This window comes from Lagopus muta, chromosome 15, assembly GCF_023343835.1.
Source record: "Lagopus muta isolate bLagMut1 chromosome 15, bLagMut1 primary, whole genome shotgun sequence".
NCBI classification, from domain to species: Eukaryota; Metazoa; Chordata; class Aves; order Galliformes; family Phasianidae; genus Lagopus; species Lagopus muta.
Window position 1 is genome coordinate 3,415,343 of NC_064447.1, and position 18,967 is coordinate 3,434,309.

General features: G+C 38.4%; 1 protein-coding gene across 8 annotated transcripts in view; it reads left to right on the plus strand.

Moving 5' to 3' along the window:
- LOC125700689 (katanin interacting protein) overlaps positions 1-18,967 on the plus strand; it is a 56,187-nt gene that overhangs the window by 17,643 nt on the left and 19,577 nt on the right. For all 8 annotated transcript variants that reach the window (XM_048961769.1, XM_048961768.1, XM_048961766.1 and 5 more), the window contains 6 exons: positions 92-295; positions 3,196-3,333; positions 6,450-7,326; positions 12,990-13,721; positions 14,247-14,455; positions 17,136-17,211. In XM_048961769.1, the coding sequence (XP_048817726.1) occupies positions 92-295; positions 3,196-3,333; positions 6,450-7,326; positions 12,990-13,721; positions 14,247-14,455; positions 17,136-17,211 (2,236 nt within the window). The remainder of the gene's footprint in view (positions 1-91; positions 296-3,195; positions 3,334-6,449; positions 7,327-12,989; positions 13,722-14,246; positions 14,456-17,135; positions 17,212-18,967) is intronic.

The following is an 18,967-nucleotide window of genomic DNA, read 5'->3' on the forward strand; positions in this document are numbered from 1 at the left end:
TGAATCAATAGCATTGTAGTCTTAACAGTATATTGCTGCAGATTTTATTGTTTTGTCACTAATGTGTATACTGTATTTCACTTGGGTCCAGATGACGACAAATGTGGAAATACACAATGCCATTTATGTGACTGTGGAACTTCTTTCTAACTGGGGAAATCCAGTAAACATTGGCTTGAGAGAGGTGGAGTTCTTTGATTTATACAACAAGAAGATATTTGTGTCTCCTCATGATGTGGACATTCGAAATGCTGACTTCCCAGGGGATTTATGCTGCTTGGTCAATAACTTAAATGTAAGACAACAGTTTATTGCTGGATATGACAACTTCTGTTTTTAATGTTTAATATTCTGTCAAAGTTTCTTGTTTGGTTGCATGATTGCATTTTGAATTTACAAATCCAGTTTTCATGTCCAAGATGTTGCTTTTCAGTTATAATGTTTTATAATTTGATTAATTTGTTTGACTTTGTTAACTGAGCAACTGGAGACAGGTGCATTTAACTGTGTTTCTTATGTATTAGTACTTTGATATTGTCTTGGGTGAAGGAACACATTTTTTACACTGGAATAACATTTGGAAGAAAAAAATTACAACCTTAAGGATAGAGAATTTCACACTTTTACAGTATGCCTGCTGTTAAATTAATTAGTTCTTGTGACCTGAAGGTATAGGAGCATCACTGCTAACTTCTTGTTTCAGATGTTTAATGTAAGTTTCAGTAAACTCAAGACAGAAATTCTTTGCTCCTGTTCCCTTGTTTTGCTTTTACCTGGAGAAGGACCATTGAAGAATGGGTGGATAGGTTGACTTCAACAAAAGATAAAGAGAAACCTGTGGAGTGGTAGAGGAAAATTACTTCATTGTTCTTATGTCAGGTTGTAAGATGAGGTGCTCTTTCATACTAGAGACAATGGACTTCAAATTACAAATGAAATCCCTGAAGCATTAGCAAATTTACAGAGCCTTTTAAGCAGCTATGATTTCAGTTGTGCTGCAGATTCTCTCTATGTCTTCTGGCCACTCAATGGAGAGCATTCAGGACTTCAGAGGTAGGATTCTAATGAAAGCTAGTGTGACTGCTGATTTGTGTATGTGTAGGTCTTTCAGACCTCAGAATCTCAAGGACAAAGGACTGCAGTAGAAATATCTGTATGTGTGAAAGATGTTTCTTCCCAGTGTTGAACTGTGTCATTTCTCTTTAATGCTCAGCCCTTCCTTCCCTGTAAATTGGGCATAGCTCCAGTGATGACACAAAGCCGTGTCTCGGAGGCTGGTCTCCCAGAAAACCAGAAATCAAAGTTTCCTGCTCTTTTTTTCATTTGATTCAGTGCAAATGTAGTGAATACTTCCAGGGTATCACGTTCACTTTGTTGATTCAAAGGACTTTTGGGATAGGTATTTTTCAGTGCTAACTGCAGTGACAGTAACTCCAGAGCAGGAACACTTCATATATGATGATGTGATAGAACAGGACACCTCCCCAGTCTGAGTTTTGACAGGGATTCATCAAGGTGTCTTGAATTTCTGATGTCAGATCTTTGACATGAGTGTGTTCATTCATAATCCTTCCACTGATGAACAGCCGTCTCCATAGCTGCTTCTCACTCAAGACCAAATGAGTCTGGCTCTATGTCTGCTATTAGTTGGAAGACATACTTCCAACTGTACTTGACATACTGTAACTTTACAGATCTTCTGGAGAGCAGCACAAACATGTCTATGCAGTGTCCATTTTAGCTCTCAGTTTGGTGTGAACAGTACAGCCAGATAACCTAGTGCTTTTTCAGGCTGTCAGGTCCTGACTTGAGAGGTGTGAAGATGGATCACTCGTGTTATCAGCCACTGGGAAATGATTTTTTTTCATTATCTCTGTTCAAAATATGTCTCAACTGACGTGATCTAGCTTTGCCACTGATCATAGAATTGGGTTCACGCTGGCTTGAGGAATATCTTTAACTTCTTCACTGTTAAGAAACTTTTTTATTTTTCTTTAAATGTAGAAAGGAACAAATGTTTCTGGTGCTTGTATGGCTGTTTATGCCCCAACCTGATGTTCAAAACAACAACTGTCTCCTAAGACTCTTTGAGTGGCTCCTGGGACAGAGACATTGTCAACCATCAGAACTTGGAATGGGTCGATGAGCACTGTGAGAAGTGGTTCTGTTCACGTTATCTTTGCATAGACTGACAGAGATCTGTCCTTACCATCACCAGGCATACATCTGAATTACCTGATAGGGACGTTTATTTCCTGTCTTTGGGAAAATCTGAAAGACTCACTAAGTGAAAGGATGTGGAAAAATAGTGATTTTGTGTCCATAGTGTATTTATGTACTGTGGATCCTTGAAAATAGAAAGAGCTGTAATATATCTACTAATCTCAGATCACCAAAATGTTGTTTGCATGCATATTTATGTTTTGCCCTCATTTATTTCTGCTGTTGGCTAACATTTGCTATCAAGTATACCAACGTTCAACATTTTGATTCCAAAATTCTTTTTTTTTCTCTTAGTGAGCTGCCACATACTTTTACTTTTTTGTTCTAAACAGAATTAGCACTTTTTAGCAATGTCCGGAGCTTACTTGGTACTTTAAACTGTCTATAACAACCATAACCAATTGTCTGTAAAATCTGTGTTCAAAGCTTCTATTTTATCTTGAATTCTAAATGTAGCTCTAAGGAATAGATCTGCAAGTGAAATTAGTTGTCTGTAAAGACCGCAGAAGATAGAGGTGGTGAAATAAAATTGATAAGATTTCCCTTGTTAGATGGCAAGATAGAAGCATAAGCACTCTTAAGAAATTGTGAAATGATTAGTGTCCATTCTGCTCAGTGATCCCCTTTAGTGCTTGCAAAGCTGATTAATTTGATTAAAATAAACTGGGCTTGCATTGACCCTGCAGTTACAAAGCATGGCAGACCGCCTGTCATTTGTGAGCATGCAGATGTCTCTCTGGGATGGCAAGCAGCTGACCTTTATCTAATTGTCAGGTTGTGAGCTGTCCTACTAGCAGGAGAGTCAGATTTATTGTTTGGAGATGAGGTTAAGGTTTTGCTTTTAATATAGAAGAATTTATTATATGATTACTTTTCTAATTGATTTTTCTTTCAGTGGGGTGGTAAATTAATCAAAATATCCTGCTTCAGAAGACAGACTATTGGTGACATTCTCCTTGTGTGTGTTTTCAGACGACAAAGGAACGCGTCCTTTGGATGTGCCCTTTCCATCCGCCCATCCAACTTTACTTTGTTATCCGCAATCCCACTCGATCCCATGACTTTGGTGTATCCAAGATCAAGATTTGGAATTACAGCACAACAGCTAGTGTAAGTAGTCTTTTTCTCACCTCCTCTGCATGCGTGCTCTCCTTTTTCTATACAAACCTCAGTTTGATCTTCACTCTGAAGTATGAAATAAAAGTGGGTGGTATTTTCTGATAAAATACAGAGCTCGGGGGGGCCCATGTCTACTGTAGATTTCTGCTTCTGTTGTTGATTGTAAGAGGTAGAAATGTAATGCTAACATTTTCATAGCATTTATGTACGTATTGCAAGCCTAATAAAAGAGTTGCATCTTCTGTCAGGTAGTCTTTTACTGTGGTGAGAAATAGAGAAGGTGAGTGCATTTTAGTGTTCAGCATATGGTGTTTTATCACAATATAGGAAAAATAATCCTTGATTTCTTGCCTATATAGGTATAAATAGGCTGAATGTTGATCAATTCTGGTTTTATTATTTATTTAAAAAGTATACTAACTACATGTACATAAAATAACTAGTAATCTAGTGTTACTACAGAGACATCTGATGGCAGATGGTCTCCTGTTTGTGTTTGAATGTTGCCATGGAAATTATTCTTGTTTGTGTGCTGCAACGTTGAGGAAAAAAATCCCAGGTACTGGATCAAACAGGATTTGCTGCTCTGGATTATCAATAAGAGGCTTTATCTCTCTGGTTTTCTTCTCATCTGTGTTCTTATATAAGCATATATGGTAACTTATACGTACAGAAATGTGGAATGAACAACTTAAAGAAGTTTACTATACCATGATGTGTATTCATTTTCTGGAGTTGTAATAGCTTTTTTCTATTTAAACATGGGCCACAGAATGTTCCATTTCAGTTAGAGGGTGTGAAAGGAACTGCTGGTTTTGGAGGTAAGAGTATGAATTTGGTACTGAGCCTATTGAGCGTAATATGGGAAATAGGCATGGACATATTTGCGAGTTGCAAGGCAATGATTTTTTTAATAAACCTCTATAAAACAAATAGTAAAATCCATTAGGAGCATACCCCACAGATTTCAGTAGCAATCCTGCGATACATATGGACTGAACGTGTTTCATTCATATGTGAAAGAATAATACCAAGCAGTTCTGCCTAAATCCGTAACTTTCCATGAGGAAATTTTGTCTGAGAAAAATAATAAAATAAAAACTAAAGCATGATTAGATACGTTTTATTCCTGCTAATGTAAATCTAGAGCTGTATTTTGTGCTTCTTTTGGGTACTCATTCTAGTCACCCTTCCCTGAAAAGCCACATAAGTGAGAGGTGCCCATGTACTTCTTCAAACAAAGGGTGGAAGAAGAATTCAGGCCAGTATTGTTGAAAATATCTGAGCTTTAGATTTTGAATTGGAAAGTAGAAAAGAGTATGTCTGAAGGAAGCTGTAAAAGCCAGATGACATTGACACTGATTTAGTGCATTCCAAAGAAAGTCTCAGGGAATGCTTCACCTTGCATCCTTCATTTACTTCCCTTGAAGTCTGTGGGAAAACAAGGACAATTTTAATCTGCAGGAGCAGAACAAAAGTAAGGGCAATCCATTTTATTTTTTTTTTTAGAGGTTTCTCCCCAAGTTTATTTGAAATATTGAGGCGTTACATAAATGTGTGCTGTGGCCTTGAAATTAAATTTACCTTATGCTATTAAACCTCTTTTCCTGAGAGCTGCCAGAGTGCCTGTGGTATGTATGTCTTCATAATCTGTGTATGGAATTAATACTTAAATGCAGGAATATTTTAGTTGCTCTCCAGCTGGATAATTTTACCTTTCAAGTGCTTGTTTGTATTTCATGTCCATTCTCCTGAGTTGGAGATCTTTTTACCCAAGTCCTTGCACAGAAAATGCATCCCTGTCCAGTTTTACAGTTCTTGCCTAATCTGGAGCTTTGTTCCAGTAAAGTTTATAAGTTTATAATTTTTGATTTATTTCCTATTGCTCTTTCTTTTCCTTTTTTACTTTGAAAAGTCAGGCAGAGGCAATGTTCTCTGTCCGGATGTAATTCACAGAAAAGCCTCTCGAGTTTTAAGCTCTGTCCTTCATGCACAAATGTTACTGGTGCATCCAGGAATACCCCCCCTGTTGCTTCATTGGGAAAGCACTACCCCAGCAGAGGCACCCTGTGAGAGCTGAAGATGCAAGCTGGGAAGGAATGTTAAAAAGAATCTTAAAACTATTTTCACCAAATCTCTTATTTTTCTCTCTGATCATATCTACTTGCTAGTTAGGAGACACTGTGTCATTCTAGTAGTTTTGGAAGGAAAAAAGGCTTCCTCAGATGAAGTCTTCAGTGTTTGCAGGGTGGCTTTTTCATGAAATTACTTATTAATAATGGACTTCTCTTCCAGCACAAGGAGGTTATAGACTTTTGCATCAGTACTGGGGAAACCTAAGCGTTCTGTCAACCTTTCCCTTCGCATCTGATCACTAAGCAACTCGAAGCTCAGAAAGGGAGAACAGAGAGAATATTAATTCCAACTTCAAGTGAATAATAAAATAAGATTTTTAATGGGTGCCACAGAAAACAATCACCTGGAGATTTACTGAGTGGCAGAGCTGTGTCTGACATAAAGGCCTTTTATTTATAAGGCTAGTTAAGTGTTTAAATAGGCTATGAAGGCATAGAGTTGTCTTATTTGAAAACTATTAAAAACAGATTTATTTGCAAAGGTATTGGTTATTTTACTTCCTTAAGTGCTAACAGGTGAATGAGAATTTTAATATCCTTTCCAGTCTTGCATTTCTATAAGTCTTTGGTGGCTTTAATGTGGGTAACTATTCACCCTGTAGTATAGATGTGAAATAAGTGGTGGTTCTTAAAGATGTTGAAGCAAAATCTATCCACCTCAGGAATTACATCCTGATCAAAAATAATTATATTTAATCTAGGTGTCTTTAAACTTTTTAAATATGTTTATTTCCTAGATGTCAGCCAGAATGATTCGTAGTAATGTCTAGCAGCATGGTTGATCTTTTTAAATACATTCTTAAATATCCCACAGTAGTTTTCACTTATTTGAGCTTTTCATTTAAGAGGTGGTTATAGGCATGTTACTGATGCGAGCTTTTTAGTGCTTTCATCTCTTGGTCACAGTTTCAGAACAGTGATATCTAATATTTGAACAGCTTATTTGAAATCTCCATACCTTTATTTTTCCAGGACCTTGATATTGGAGCAAAGAAGGTGAAGTTATATGTTGATGAGAGACTTGTATTTGATGGTGAATTGGAAAGAGCTTGTGGAGATTTCACTGCAGACCGTGGCACTACAATTGATCTTATAGAATGCAGGCAAGGTATAACATGTTCTTCAAATGAAGATAAAGAAGTAAATGAAACTGCAGTGAAGGATGAGGAAGTGGACCTGTGTTTTGAATGCTTACAGACAAACCATACATCAGTAAGCTTGAAATCTCTGCCAGAAGAAAATCATCTTGAGGATAAGGTGAACTCAGTCAGCTTGACTAAGGAAAACTTATCCGGCTTAGAGGATGATCTAGAAGTGTTACCATCTCACGTTGGTATAAAAGATACGAAAGAAAGTGTGGTAGAAGTTATTGATCATGATCAGTCTGATGATGAACTTCCTTTGAGTGGGCAAATGGAAAAGCTAACAGGAAGAAAACTGTCTGATTCTGCAGGTGCAATTCCTTCTTGGTTACACTCATCTTCCCAACAAAAAGAGAATCCTCAAGATAGTTCTGGTAAGCAGAAGCCTCCCTGGCTTGCTTCAGAGCATTGTTTAGACTTGAAATTTCAAACACATTTGGATGTAATCACAAAGAGTTTCCCTGATCTGACTAATGAAGATGCCAAATGTCACAGAAATGAGCTGGGAAGATTGAGTAGTAGAAATGCAAATGGAGATGTGAGATCGCAAATGCTGACCAGAAAGGACAGCGATGTTGGCTTGGATATTTCAGAACAACTTTCTAACAAGCATGGCTGCACCTCAGAGTACCCAACAAGTGGAAGGAGAAGTGTAAGAAAGCAGGGATTAAACACCATAAACCTTAGAAATGATTCAGTACTCAAAGGTAAGAGCTCATAGCAGCAACCTTAGTGTAAGGGCTGATATTTTTCTCATTTTGCAGAAGCACAAAATCACTTTGGTTGGAAGATGCTTCTTGACATCGTCTTATCAAATCCCTTGCTTAAACAGTGAACTAAAACAGATTACCCAGAACAGTGTTGGTGGTTCAGTGTTTGACTGCCCTCACTGTAAAGGCACTTTCCTGTTCTAACATTGAGTTTCATGGTTTTTAATTTGTGTCCATTGCCTCATGTTCTGTCGCTGAAGAGAACCTGGCTCTATCACGTTCATTCACTCCCACCAGGTATTTAGACACATCAATAAAATGCCCCCAAGTTTCCTCTGGGCTGAAGATTCCCAGCTCTCTCAGCATACTCTCATAGGAGAGCTGCTTTGGTCCCTTAATCATCTCTGTGGCCCTGCTATGGACTTGTTCCATTAAGTTTGCTTGAAACTGCATGCAGTGCTTCCACTTTGGCATCACCAGTACTGAGTGGAGAAGAAAGATCAGCTTTTTTACTCGCTGGTCATTTCTGGGTGTATAAACAGTGGGATTTTAGTTGTGTTATTTGCAGTATTCAGTTTTTCTCATTCGTACTCAGCGATGCTCAGCCTCTCACCTTGTTATACGCTGAACACAAAATGCTCATTTTCTGAAAAATTTGCACTTTGGGTTAGTGCTTTAAAAATTATTTGGAGAAGATGAAGGACCAAATGTACAGTCCTGATATTCTGAAAATTGGCAGTCTTGCAGACTGCAGATGTTCATCGATTTAAATGAAAATCTGCAAAGTGATGAGGAAGAGCGTGACCTCAAGGTACTGAGTGGACTTAGAGCTTGTGTAGTTAGGTTTCTGTCTTTCTCAATGAGAATATATGCTGTCTACAGGAATTCGTACTATTGCTACTCCTTTCATTTCCTTTGTCTGTGCATCTCTCTCCTTTTTTGTGTATGCAATACAGAAATCAGATACAGAGAGAACCAAGAATCCATTCAGATTGTGATCCAGTAGTCCAAAAATCTATCAACTTTGGGTATCATATGCTGTCTTGTTCTTGGGACTCTAGAAGCAGGATGTCTAGACAAGGCATGTTGAAAGAAGGTAAAATGTTTTGCTAGAAGCATGTCATACTTTGCTATGTAAGCAAAACAGGTTATTTTTCTTTTAACTGAATTTCCAAAGAAAAAGCTGTAGCTTTCTGTGTTTGCAATTTTGCTCAGGTGTATACTTGAAGAGGGGGATTAAAAAAAAATACACTGATTTTTGTTGTTGTTGTTATCAGTCTCAGTGTTTTAACCAAATTTATGTTCCTGGATTCTCAGTTTCCTCTCTGTGACATGGGCAGGTATGCTATGTATAGACTAATCCACAAGCCATGTAATGCAGCTCTGTATTTGATAGACCTGATAGGTCTAACTCTCATTTCTATATATATGAAGTATAGAATTTAACAGCATCTGTAACAATATAGAATGAGAGATTTCCCTGCACTAAAAGCAAAAGATTTGTCCATATCACAAGATGGCACAGAAAGCCCCTCTCACTGTTACATTCTTACAACCTTTGTTTTGATGCGTGCCTAAATTAAGTGGGAAACTAATACTGAGGAACGATACAGTGACCTTATAGCAACTTGGCTTGGCTTTTGACTTTTAAGATTCAAACTCTTTCTAGTTAATACTTGCTTTCATTACAGAAATTGTAAATAAATCCCACTCTAGTAATTTCTGTTGAGCTGTAAATATAGTGACAATTTAGGAGCTATGATGTCAACTATCATGATTCTTGTTAGTGTCCTCTAATTTTGCCCAGAGCAGCTTTAGTTATTTATTACTTAGAACTCTTAGCAGGAAGAAAGTGACAAGAAAGCTCTCAGTATGTGGTTGTCACTGGGGAAAATCACATCTTGCAACTTTTGTTCTTCCTACTATAATGTGCAGGAAAAAGTCATTTTGAGAGAGCGTTAACAGTGAGATGGCTTTACGTGTTTCCTTAAGAATGGTGAGTTTAAACTTCTACAGAGCTGTGGGAACTTCAGTTTCCCAACAGAAGCATGCAACAGGGGGATTGCTACATGCCCCCATACCCAACATCACAGCTCTTCTTTGGTCATTAAATGAGGAATAATGAGAAAAACGGAAGTTAGAAATAGCACATACAGGCACACTTGGCTTGAGTTACTGTTGCTATAAAAACATACATTTTTATCTTCAGAAACTGCTTCAGTGTGCAAAGCAGATGATAAAAGTATGTTGATAAAATTTGCGAATAACATAATTTGGGGTGTTATGAGTTGAGAGGATTGAACAACTGCACAGCAAGAGGAACTTGAGAACTGGAGTAATAAGAGTGGAATGTAGTGCAGAAGTACTGCTTGCAAGGGCATTTGGGGACTAATAGAGAATTAAGTTGTAAGCTGAGTAATCATCAATTGCAAATGATTGAGGAAAAGAAGGATCCTGGCTGAGTAGCTGATCACAGATTGACTATGAAGTGCTGGTGTGACGCAGGCATGATTATAGCGAGGCACTCGAAGGATGGATCAGCAGAGGCTTTTCTGCTAGTTAGGGAAATGTTAATATCTCGGCACAGGCACTTGTGAGACTTCAGTTGGAAAACTGCTGTTCTGATCATCCGTTTTCAGGAAAGTTGATTGCAAAGTGGAACAGAAGAGAGCATTTAAAATGATTTGGGAAATGAAGCGTGTGATTGCAGCATGGAAATATGATTGCTATTTTTAGCTGCAGGGAATAGGCATGAGATTAATACAACAGAGGAGAGAAGAAGAAAGATGTTGTTTTCAAGCTTGTGTTGCCCCCAAAATGTAGTTTACTGAAGTTCTGAGAGGAATTGCATGGCGTGTGTTGCTGGCAGAAGTAGGACATGAGATTTGGTGATTGAAGGCACTCGTCCAAAGCTCACAGGGGACATTCCTGTTAATGGGATTGTTATTTCTGGATTCATTTGGATGGCATCCATCACACAATCAGGCATACAGAAGATTAGAGATGTGTCTAAACACCTGCAAGTAGATATTCTTTATCAAAGTTGATGGCGGGAATACTGTGACTTGTTCACAAGACTCCAATAAAAGCAGTATATTTTAGGTGCCAAAAGGAATGCCAGACCCTCTGAACGTTCAGCTATTGACCTCTGTTTTCTTTTCAGAACTTCTCTTTTGCTGGTGCTGCTCTTTAATATAGCCAGCAAACTTGTTAACCTCCCATTGAAAATCACTCCCATTCAACTCTTGTAGAAGCTGTAATCTCTGCAGTGCTTGGAGTACTTAAAATAAATAAAAATTAAAAAAAAAATCAAAGCCAGGAAAAGCCAATGGATATTGAATACGCTTCTATACTTCCCTATTCTGAAATTGTCAAGCTTTGCTATTTAAAGTGGTAAAGAAATATATAGTGTCTTCTTTTACATTCTGAGAATCTGGGAAGTACTGTTTGTGCTCACCCACCCCAGGAGTGGATGTACAGACACAGATTTCAACAACAAAGTGATTTGCAAATGACTACTTTTCTCTGAAATCACTCTCTGAAATTTGCTTCCTATTTGTATTTCACTTGTGAAATGGGGGAGAGTGGCCAGGTTGGTCTCCAGACTTTCATGCTTATGCATATGGAATACAATACTCTTTCAGGTAGTTTCCCATCTGCTTTAGAGTTCTTATTTTTATCTCAGTCGTCCCCTGTGCAATGATTATTGGCCATAGACAGATTAGGAACATTGCCTCTTTCCCTGTGATTCCAAAAACAAAGTTAAAAATTAGCCTTAAAAAGTCTTTTGGGAAAACATTATTTTGCATTTTATTACAATTGGCATTTATTCTTGAAAACCATTTGTTTGACTGCACACTCAAGGACGTTGTACAGAACTGAAATCTAGCCCGTGGGCCTGTAATTGTTCAGTACTACATTTGCTTTTCTTCATTTATTTGAAAAAAAAAAAAAAAATACAAAAATGACAACTTTATTGAAAATCATAATTATCTGCTCTTAATTGTGCTGAGATGGAAATTAAGCAGCCCCCTGGTGGGGTCACGAGGAGAGCACTGCCCCTACACAGCTTCTCTGTGCTGCCCCACTGCATTCCCATGAGATCCATGGTTATCCCCCCTCTGCATCTTACTGTTGTTGAAGTGAGAAGAGCATTTGGGTCCTACGTGTGTAGAATGCAGCGCTCGCCTCATCCTCACTGAATGCTGAACCTACTTCTTTTCTCCCCACCTTTCTTCTTGTGCACGTGGCTGAGATACTTTCCCTTTTGCTGATTAATTATTTGTATTTGCTTTGAGCGCTGTCAGTGTAGCAGTTCTCCTTAGACCACCTGAGCACTCTGTATCTTCCTTCTGCCAGATGTGAGAATTGGACCAAACTGTCCTGCCTCTCCCACAGCCTCTTGTGTGTTCAGAATAGAGTTGCACTATTTTACTGTACCTAGCAGAAGTAGAGCAAATGCAGTGCATTTGTTTCATAGTCTCTTCTGTTTCTCATCCTTCTTTCTTACGTTGTTCTTCCTCATCTCTCCTCTTCCTAATTCCTGTCCTTACCTTTCCTCCATCGAGCTCTTTCCTTCTTCGTCTTTCTCTTGTATTTAAATAGTGCTCAGCAGTGAGGATTGCTAATACAGGTGTAATGCTTGGGTGGCTGAGATGCAGGAAACCTGTATGGAAGACATCTCCTATGCAGGATAGTGGCAGCAGAAACTGCAGTTGAAGATAGGCTATAGAAGATGGTGGCAACAGCTGAAAAGGGCCTGCAGTTGTGTACACCTGATGCTAAATGTATAGAAGTTACCACGCTAAGTTCAAGCAGTATTTATGCTTTCTTTCGTCAGGCCTGCTAAAAATAATCTTTAGGTTTGTATCTCTCCAACCATCATTCTGAGGGTTTCTCAAATGCATTTTTAGGTTTGAATATCAATGCTGCTATGGAACCCACTGTACCTAAGGTGTTGGATTGATATTTTTTAAAGTTACATGAAAGTGTTACACGTAAGAATTCTGATTTCTGTCAACATAAAAGCTTGCATCTGCAGCAGAGGAGTTGTATGAATAATTTTGTTTGTTTTTCATTGTGCTTCTCTGACCCCTTCCTGGTGGTCCATCCCCTCCATGGAATGGACTTTCTTATCTTATTTCTTCCTATTTTGCTGAAAAAGGAAGCACTGGATTTTCTCAGTAATGCTTTAGGAACTTAAACAGTTTAGCTCCAGCTGTTTGACAGACCTCCTGCAGAAATGCAGACAGATGGTACGTTTTGATACTCACCCAATGAGTATCTCTGGGACTTTTTTCCAGGGGTCTTGCCCAAGGTCTTAAATTATGAGATTTGCATAAACATGAATTTCTTTAAGTATTAAGTCAAGAATTGCCACTCTAAAACTGTAGTTTTGTTTATTGTTTATTGTTGCTTTTTAATATTAACGTGATTATTTTCATTATGTCTAAATGGAAAGGGAAATTGTGACATATAGCCTTTATAACAGAGGGGCAATATAAAAGTTCTCATATAACAGAATTTCATAGTCAGGGGAACACAAATGTGACCTGCATAGTCCTGGAACATCTACTGTTCCATATTCTTGGAACATCTACTGTAGTGGTTTGCTTCCAGTTGTGTCAGTATGTTAAATGCATATGTAATGTTGTTTTCAGATGAGGACTTGTCTATCAAGGAAGTTGGCACATCTAGAGCAGAGTGGCACAATGAACAAGAACACACTCTGCAGGAGTCCTGGAACTCATTGGTGAAGTTTAATTACTCCCATCGTGGCCGAATCTCTAACATGGATTTTCAAGGGGATATCTTCGATGAGTTTCTCCATCAGCAGAAAATCAACCGGCTGGGAGAACATCATCTCATGAGAAAAGAGGGAGTACAAGCACCACCAAAAAAGCGAGAAGAAAATTCTGTGGAGGCACATGATGGAAATGATTTTAAAATACCCGTTTTACCTTATGGGCAGCACTTAGTAGTAGACATTCGAACAACGTGGGGAGACAGACATTATGTTGGTCTTAATGGAATTGAAGTTTTCAGTTCTAAAGGAGAGCCTGTTCAGATTTCAAAAATAACAGCTGAACCACCTGATATAAATATTTTACCAGCTTATGGCAAAGATCCCAGAGTAATAACCAATCTAATTGATGGGGTAAATCTGACACAGGATGATATGCATCTCTGGCTAGCACCGTTTACCCCTGGAAAACCTCACTTTATCTTTATTGACTTTGTGAATCCCTGTCAAGTAGCTATGATTAGGATTTGGAATTATAATAAATCTCGCATACACTCTTTTAGGGGTGTGAAAGACATTATAATGATGTTAGATGAACAATGCATCTTTAAAGGAGAAATTGCTAAGGCTTCGGGAACCTTGTCTGGAGGTATGCTATCATTTCTTTCTTACTTTGTGGAAGCAGCAGCACAATATAAACAAATACATTTATCTTGTTTGTTATCTCTTTACTCTTCAATGCAGATTGGGGATTTTATATAGTACTTAATCCTTTTAATTTCAAAATGTAATGCAAAACTATCTAAGGCATTCTGTAATGATGTTGTGAATTTTAGTAGCATATAGAGCTAATTTTTATTCATAGTGATGTCTTAAGATCATATTTCAGTAACCTCAGATAGTCACTAGATATTTGTAAGTTGCAGGTTTTTTAGTTTTCACAGATAAGATATTTTGGAGAAAGTGATAAGCTTTTTTTCTCATCTTCAAGGTTCGTCTGCTGGGCAATTAAGGTTGAAATTGAACATAACTGTCTCGGTAGTCAGTTCCTATTCCCCATATATTATCTTTAACCACCGCTGTAGATTAAATGTGAAAGACTGAATAGCATTTTTTAGTACTCTAAATATTCTTCTACATAGCTTCTCAACTTAATTCCATATGTTGCCTTCAGCTCCAGAGCACTTTGGGGATACAATACTGTTCAGTACCGATGATGATATTCTTGAAGCTATATACTGTTATGATGAGACATATGATGGAGAAATGGAGAATGCCAGCTCTCTGAGGTGTGAAGAAGAGCTAAAGAGGCCAACAACAGCTGATGGGGATGGAGATGAAAGACCTTTTACGCAAGCAGGGTTAAGAACAGAGGATCAACAGGTAGGGTTCTCTGCATTCAGTACTCTTATAAATGTGTCTTTCTGAAATATGAGGTAGAAATAGGAGGCGCTGATTTCTGTGGTGCTGTAAAACTGTAGAAGGACTAATAAAGCTATCTGTGTTTTGAAGTTATTTTTTTTTTTTCATCAGCTTAATAATTCATGGGAGTTTTTTAAGCCCAGAAGTTCTTCCACAGTTTGCTTTCTCTGGTTAATGAGGCTACCAGGAAGGCTTTAAGGGATCGTACGTTTCTTTTTTTTTTCTTTACTTACTTGAGCAGAGAGTACAGGGTTGTTTGTTTTTTTTTGTCTGGGTACTCCTGAAGATTTATACCACTGTCAATGATTTTTACCTTACATTTATTCATGTAATGAGTAGTTCTGTTCCCCGTCACTCCAAATGTTGTTTTCCCCTATTTTCCACACAGTATGCGCTTGCTTGTTTCTTTCTCCTCGAATGAAATAGCTGAGGTGGGATAGGATCTAGTATAATGTCATTTTATATCTTCACAAGTTCTCCTTTATTTTTTCCTCTTTTCTAACTAGCAGCTTCACAAATCCATATCCCTTTTGCAGCATTAAGGTGTTCCTTTCTATTCCATAGAGTAGATATTTTACTGCTGGAGGAGGGCTGTATTTTCATGCACTGCAGTCTTGCTTCACTTCATCCTAATGGCCCAGTGACTGAGCAACAGTCCTGCTTGATTTTCAGCTTAAAGTGGTATGGTGTAGTCTTTAAACTGCTTTCTATCTTCTTGCAATGTTGATGAGCACCTGCTCTTTCTTCAATGAGGACATCTTGTTCAGTGGGACACTCTTGCACAACTGTGAGGAGATGCAAAACAGAATCAAAATTCCAGCTGGTTCAGTTAAAGTACCCCTAACATGAGGTTCCTAACAAGCCTTGTGCTGTTTTCAGGCCTAGGTGGTCTATCTTGACCTATTCTGTTGGCTTTCATGACATAGGGAAATGCTCTGGTCTTGCTGTCTCAAGTCAGAGACTCTAACCCTTTGACTCCTCTAGTTAATAGCTAATAGTGGCAAGTTAATAGTGACACCATTAACTGTTTCCATCTTCACTTGCATCACCTTAAACTGTTTGGACGCTTTGTGTAATGCGGGGTTTCACCAACACAAATTGAGGTTCACCTTCCATTTATTGATCACTTGTTCATTGCTAGCATTCACCCAGGGCCTCTTTCATTACAGAAATTCAGACGTGGACTCCCTGATCCTTACTTAGATTCTGCTTCTCTTTTCACTGTTCATCTGTGATGCTTTTCTTCTTTTTTAACTCCGAAATGTGCTGAATCAGCAGTGGAGTAGCAATAGCTATTCCAAATGAACCTCTGATCTCTCTGTCATTCAGTACATGCTAGGACCATCAAGATCACAGAATCACAGAATTGTAGGGGTTGGAAGGGACCTCCAGAGATCATCGAGTCCAACCCCCCTGCCAAAGCAGGTTCCCTACACCAGGTCGCACAGGTCGGCATCCAGGCAGGTCTTGAACATCTCCAGAGAAGGAGACTCCACCACCTCCCTGGGCAGCCTGTTCCAGTGCTCCGTCACCCTCACTGTAAAGAAGTTCTTTACAGATTTTCTGGATGCGTATGCTATCAGAATGATATGAATCTAGATGATTTGTCTTCCCCAGTGTAACATCATCATTCAAACTAGTATTGGGTTTGAGCAGTCTCTGCCTGTTGATCATTAACCCTTTCCAGCTGTTACATCTTCAATGGATAAGAAAGTGTATTTACTGCACTGACTTTCAGCTCTTAGCAAGGCATCTTACATTATTGTCAGTATTATCTATGGTCATCTGTCTTTTCATCTCCTTAACAATGATTTCATTTAAGGGAACCATTTCAGAATGATCATGTTTAGGAGCTTGGTAATGATTTCTACTTTTTATTTCTTATCCATTAACTCCCATACAGTGATGATATTTTGTTCTACTATAAGGATCTGAGAACATAAGTAGGTCAGTGTTCACAAGGAGTGTTGAAATAGTAGAAAATTAGGCTAAATCTGAAAGAAAAGATAGAGGATAGTAATGGAATGGAGGGAACTGAGTGGCCGAGAAATGAGGAATAGGGAGAAAAGAGCTGATAAGCCACCTTTTATGGTCTGCAAGAGAAGGCTTAATAAAACCAGTACCTTTACTAAGTCCACAGATTTTGATATTCAATGGAGTTTTAAATTGTAATTACCAGATTGGTCTTGAAAAGTTGTTCTGAGAAAAAAGCATGAGGCCTCGAAGATGGAGTCAGTGTTCTATGACGTTACCTTAGTAGCAGAGTTGTTTTCCATCTTTCCATCTTGTGTGGATTGTGTGTTGCAGGATGTGGTTTTCTTGGAGAGACTGAAACTGTGTGATGGCACTCTGTGAGGGCTTAACTTCATCTGCAATTCCATCTGCAGTTCTTGTCTCTGTGACACATTTGCAGCATATTGGCAATGCTATGTGTCATTTGCTAATGGCAGTCTGCAGGTACAAAAGTGCCTGAATTTCAGACTTTCCAGGAAGAATCAGCCCACATTAGGGAGTCTCCTATTTAACTTTCCCATATGCACTAGCAAAAAATCCCATGTGAACAAAGTATATTGTATAGGCCATATGTCTCTAAAATACATATCATCTGCATGTTCATTGCGCATCTTGGTTTGTTTTTTAGGTGCAAAAGCAGGCAGTCCTGCTGGATTCTGTCTCTGCTTGCACACCCAAGGAACCAGGAATATTTACTGGAAAGTGTAAGTTTGTTCTCTTTCACTTTCTGTGTATGCTGCTTCCTACCCCTGCTAATGTTATCAAGGAGGATCTGATTTGTCGTTTGTGCAGACCTTTGTGGCAGATGTCAGGTCTGGAATAAAGAAGAGTAATTGAGTACTTAAGGCAGAAGTTTGTTGTGTTTTTTTTTTTTTTGTTTGTTTGTTTGTTTGTTTTTACTGTGGAATTTAGAACACTGTATTGTAACAGATGGCATTTAATCTTAGAAAATAACACTAGCCATTTGCTTAGTCCTTGAATGGGATTTGTGGTAGCTGTGTCCATTACCAAGTAATTCTCTTCCAATCCTACATATTTATTTAGACTGATTTTTCTCAGATCAGATTGACAATAGAAAACCTAGAGAGAAACTAGACCAGAATGTTGCATCTGTACTGAAAGCACTTGGTTTGTTGATACTGCTCAAAAAACTGCCACCCTTTCTGGGACTTCAGGTTATTTTCCAGAGAGCTTCTGAATGGCCCAGAAGTACCAATTTCTGCTCCTTTGAGCCAGCAGAGGGGAAATTGGCTTGTTGGGCTTGGTGCATATAAAGCAATTGGCAACCTGTGATGTACTCTGTGTAAATATACACAATACAGTTATTCAGCCACATATCTATGGACTATTCCTATAATCTATGAAGCTCATCCATAGCTTATAGATGGATATACATGTTTGTCATCAGTTTACATTTTTGTGAACTTCAGATGCCTTTCCCTCCTCCCATTTCTCAAAGTGGATGAAGCAGATAGTGAGGATGCAATTCAGAGCTCAGCAGATGCAGTCTCTCATACTGACAAGATATTGTTAACTAGCTGACTGGGCTAACTTGTCTCTACCAAACAAAGAAATCCTGATTCCCACTGAGTTCCTGCAGAGAAAGAGATGGAGAAGGTCCCAGCTGTGGTAAAAGAGTAGCTTCCCTTTTACCCTGAGGGCAATCTGACATAGGGATTGACAGAGTTGTTGAGATCTGAGGGCCTGGAGGCATTCATACCTCCACTGAGTGGCTCCTGGGAGACCTGATCTAATAGGCAGGAGTTAGATCTCCAGAGGTCCCTTCCATTCTGCATTAGCTTATGTAGAATTTGCCTATGTGCTGTTCAGAATGTGAATACTAACCTTGTGTGGATAGCTGCTAGATCCTATCTTTTCCCAGTCTGTTGGAAAAAAAAAAGTATATATGCCTATATATTTTTGCCTGAGAACTGTTGCATATTTCTATAATAAGAAATGGCCTTGGGAATAGTAGCTAATATCACTGTAGCCATGGTTCTAAGCTTGTCAGTTAATAGAACTCTTTACTTCTTAGCATCCTTGCAAATATGAAGAGATCTCAACACCCGAGTGAATTTATGTGTACTTAGTCTCATGCAAATTGCTACTGCTATTTATAGGTAATTGGGCTGGATGGCTTAACAGCTCTAATGCTGTTTGTTTTACAGTGCATCATGACTATCGGTGCTTCATTAGACATTGTCCAACTTGATTCTCTCTGGGCTACATTTAATGTATGAAATGAAATATTTTAAATTTACAGTGGTGAATTTTTATGGAATCTGATCAGACTGGAATATTGCTTGTCGTATCTGTATATGCTCTTTATATTTTTTGGAAAGTGTGAAACAGGTGGACCTGAAGATAATTTTATGTTGGTGCAGTATTTTCTTTTTAATTTCTGGAAATGCAGGGAAATCAACAGTGCTGTTTTTCAGTGGTGCTGTGCCATTAGAATGC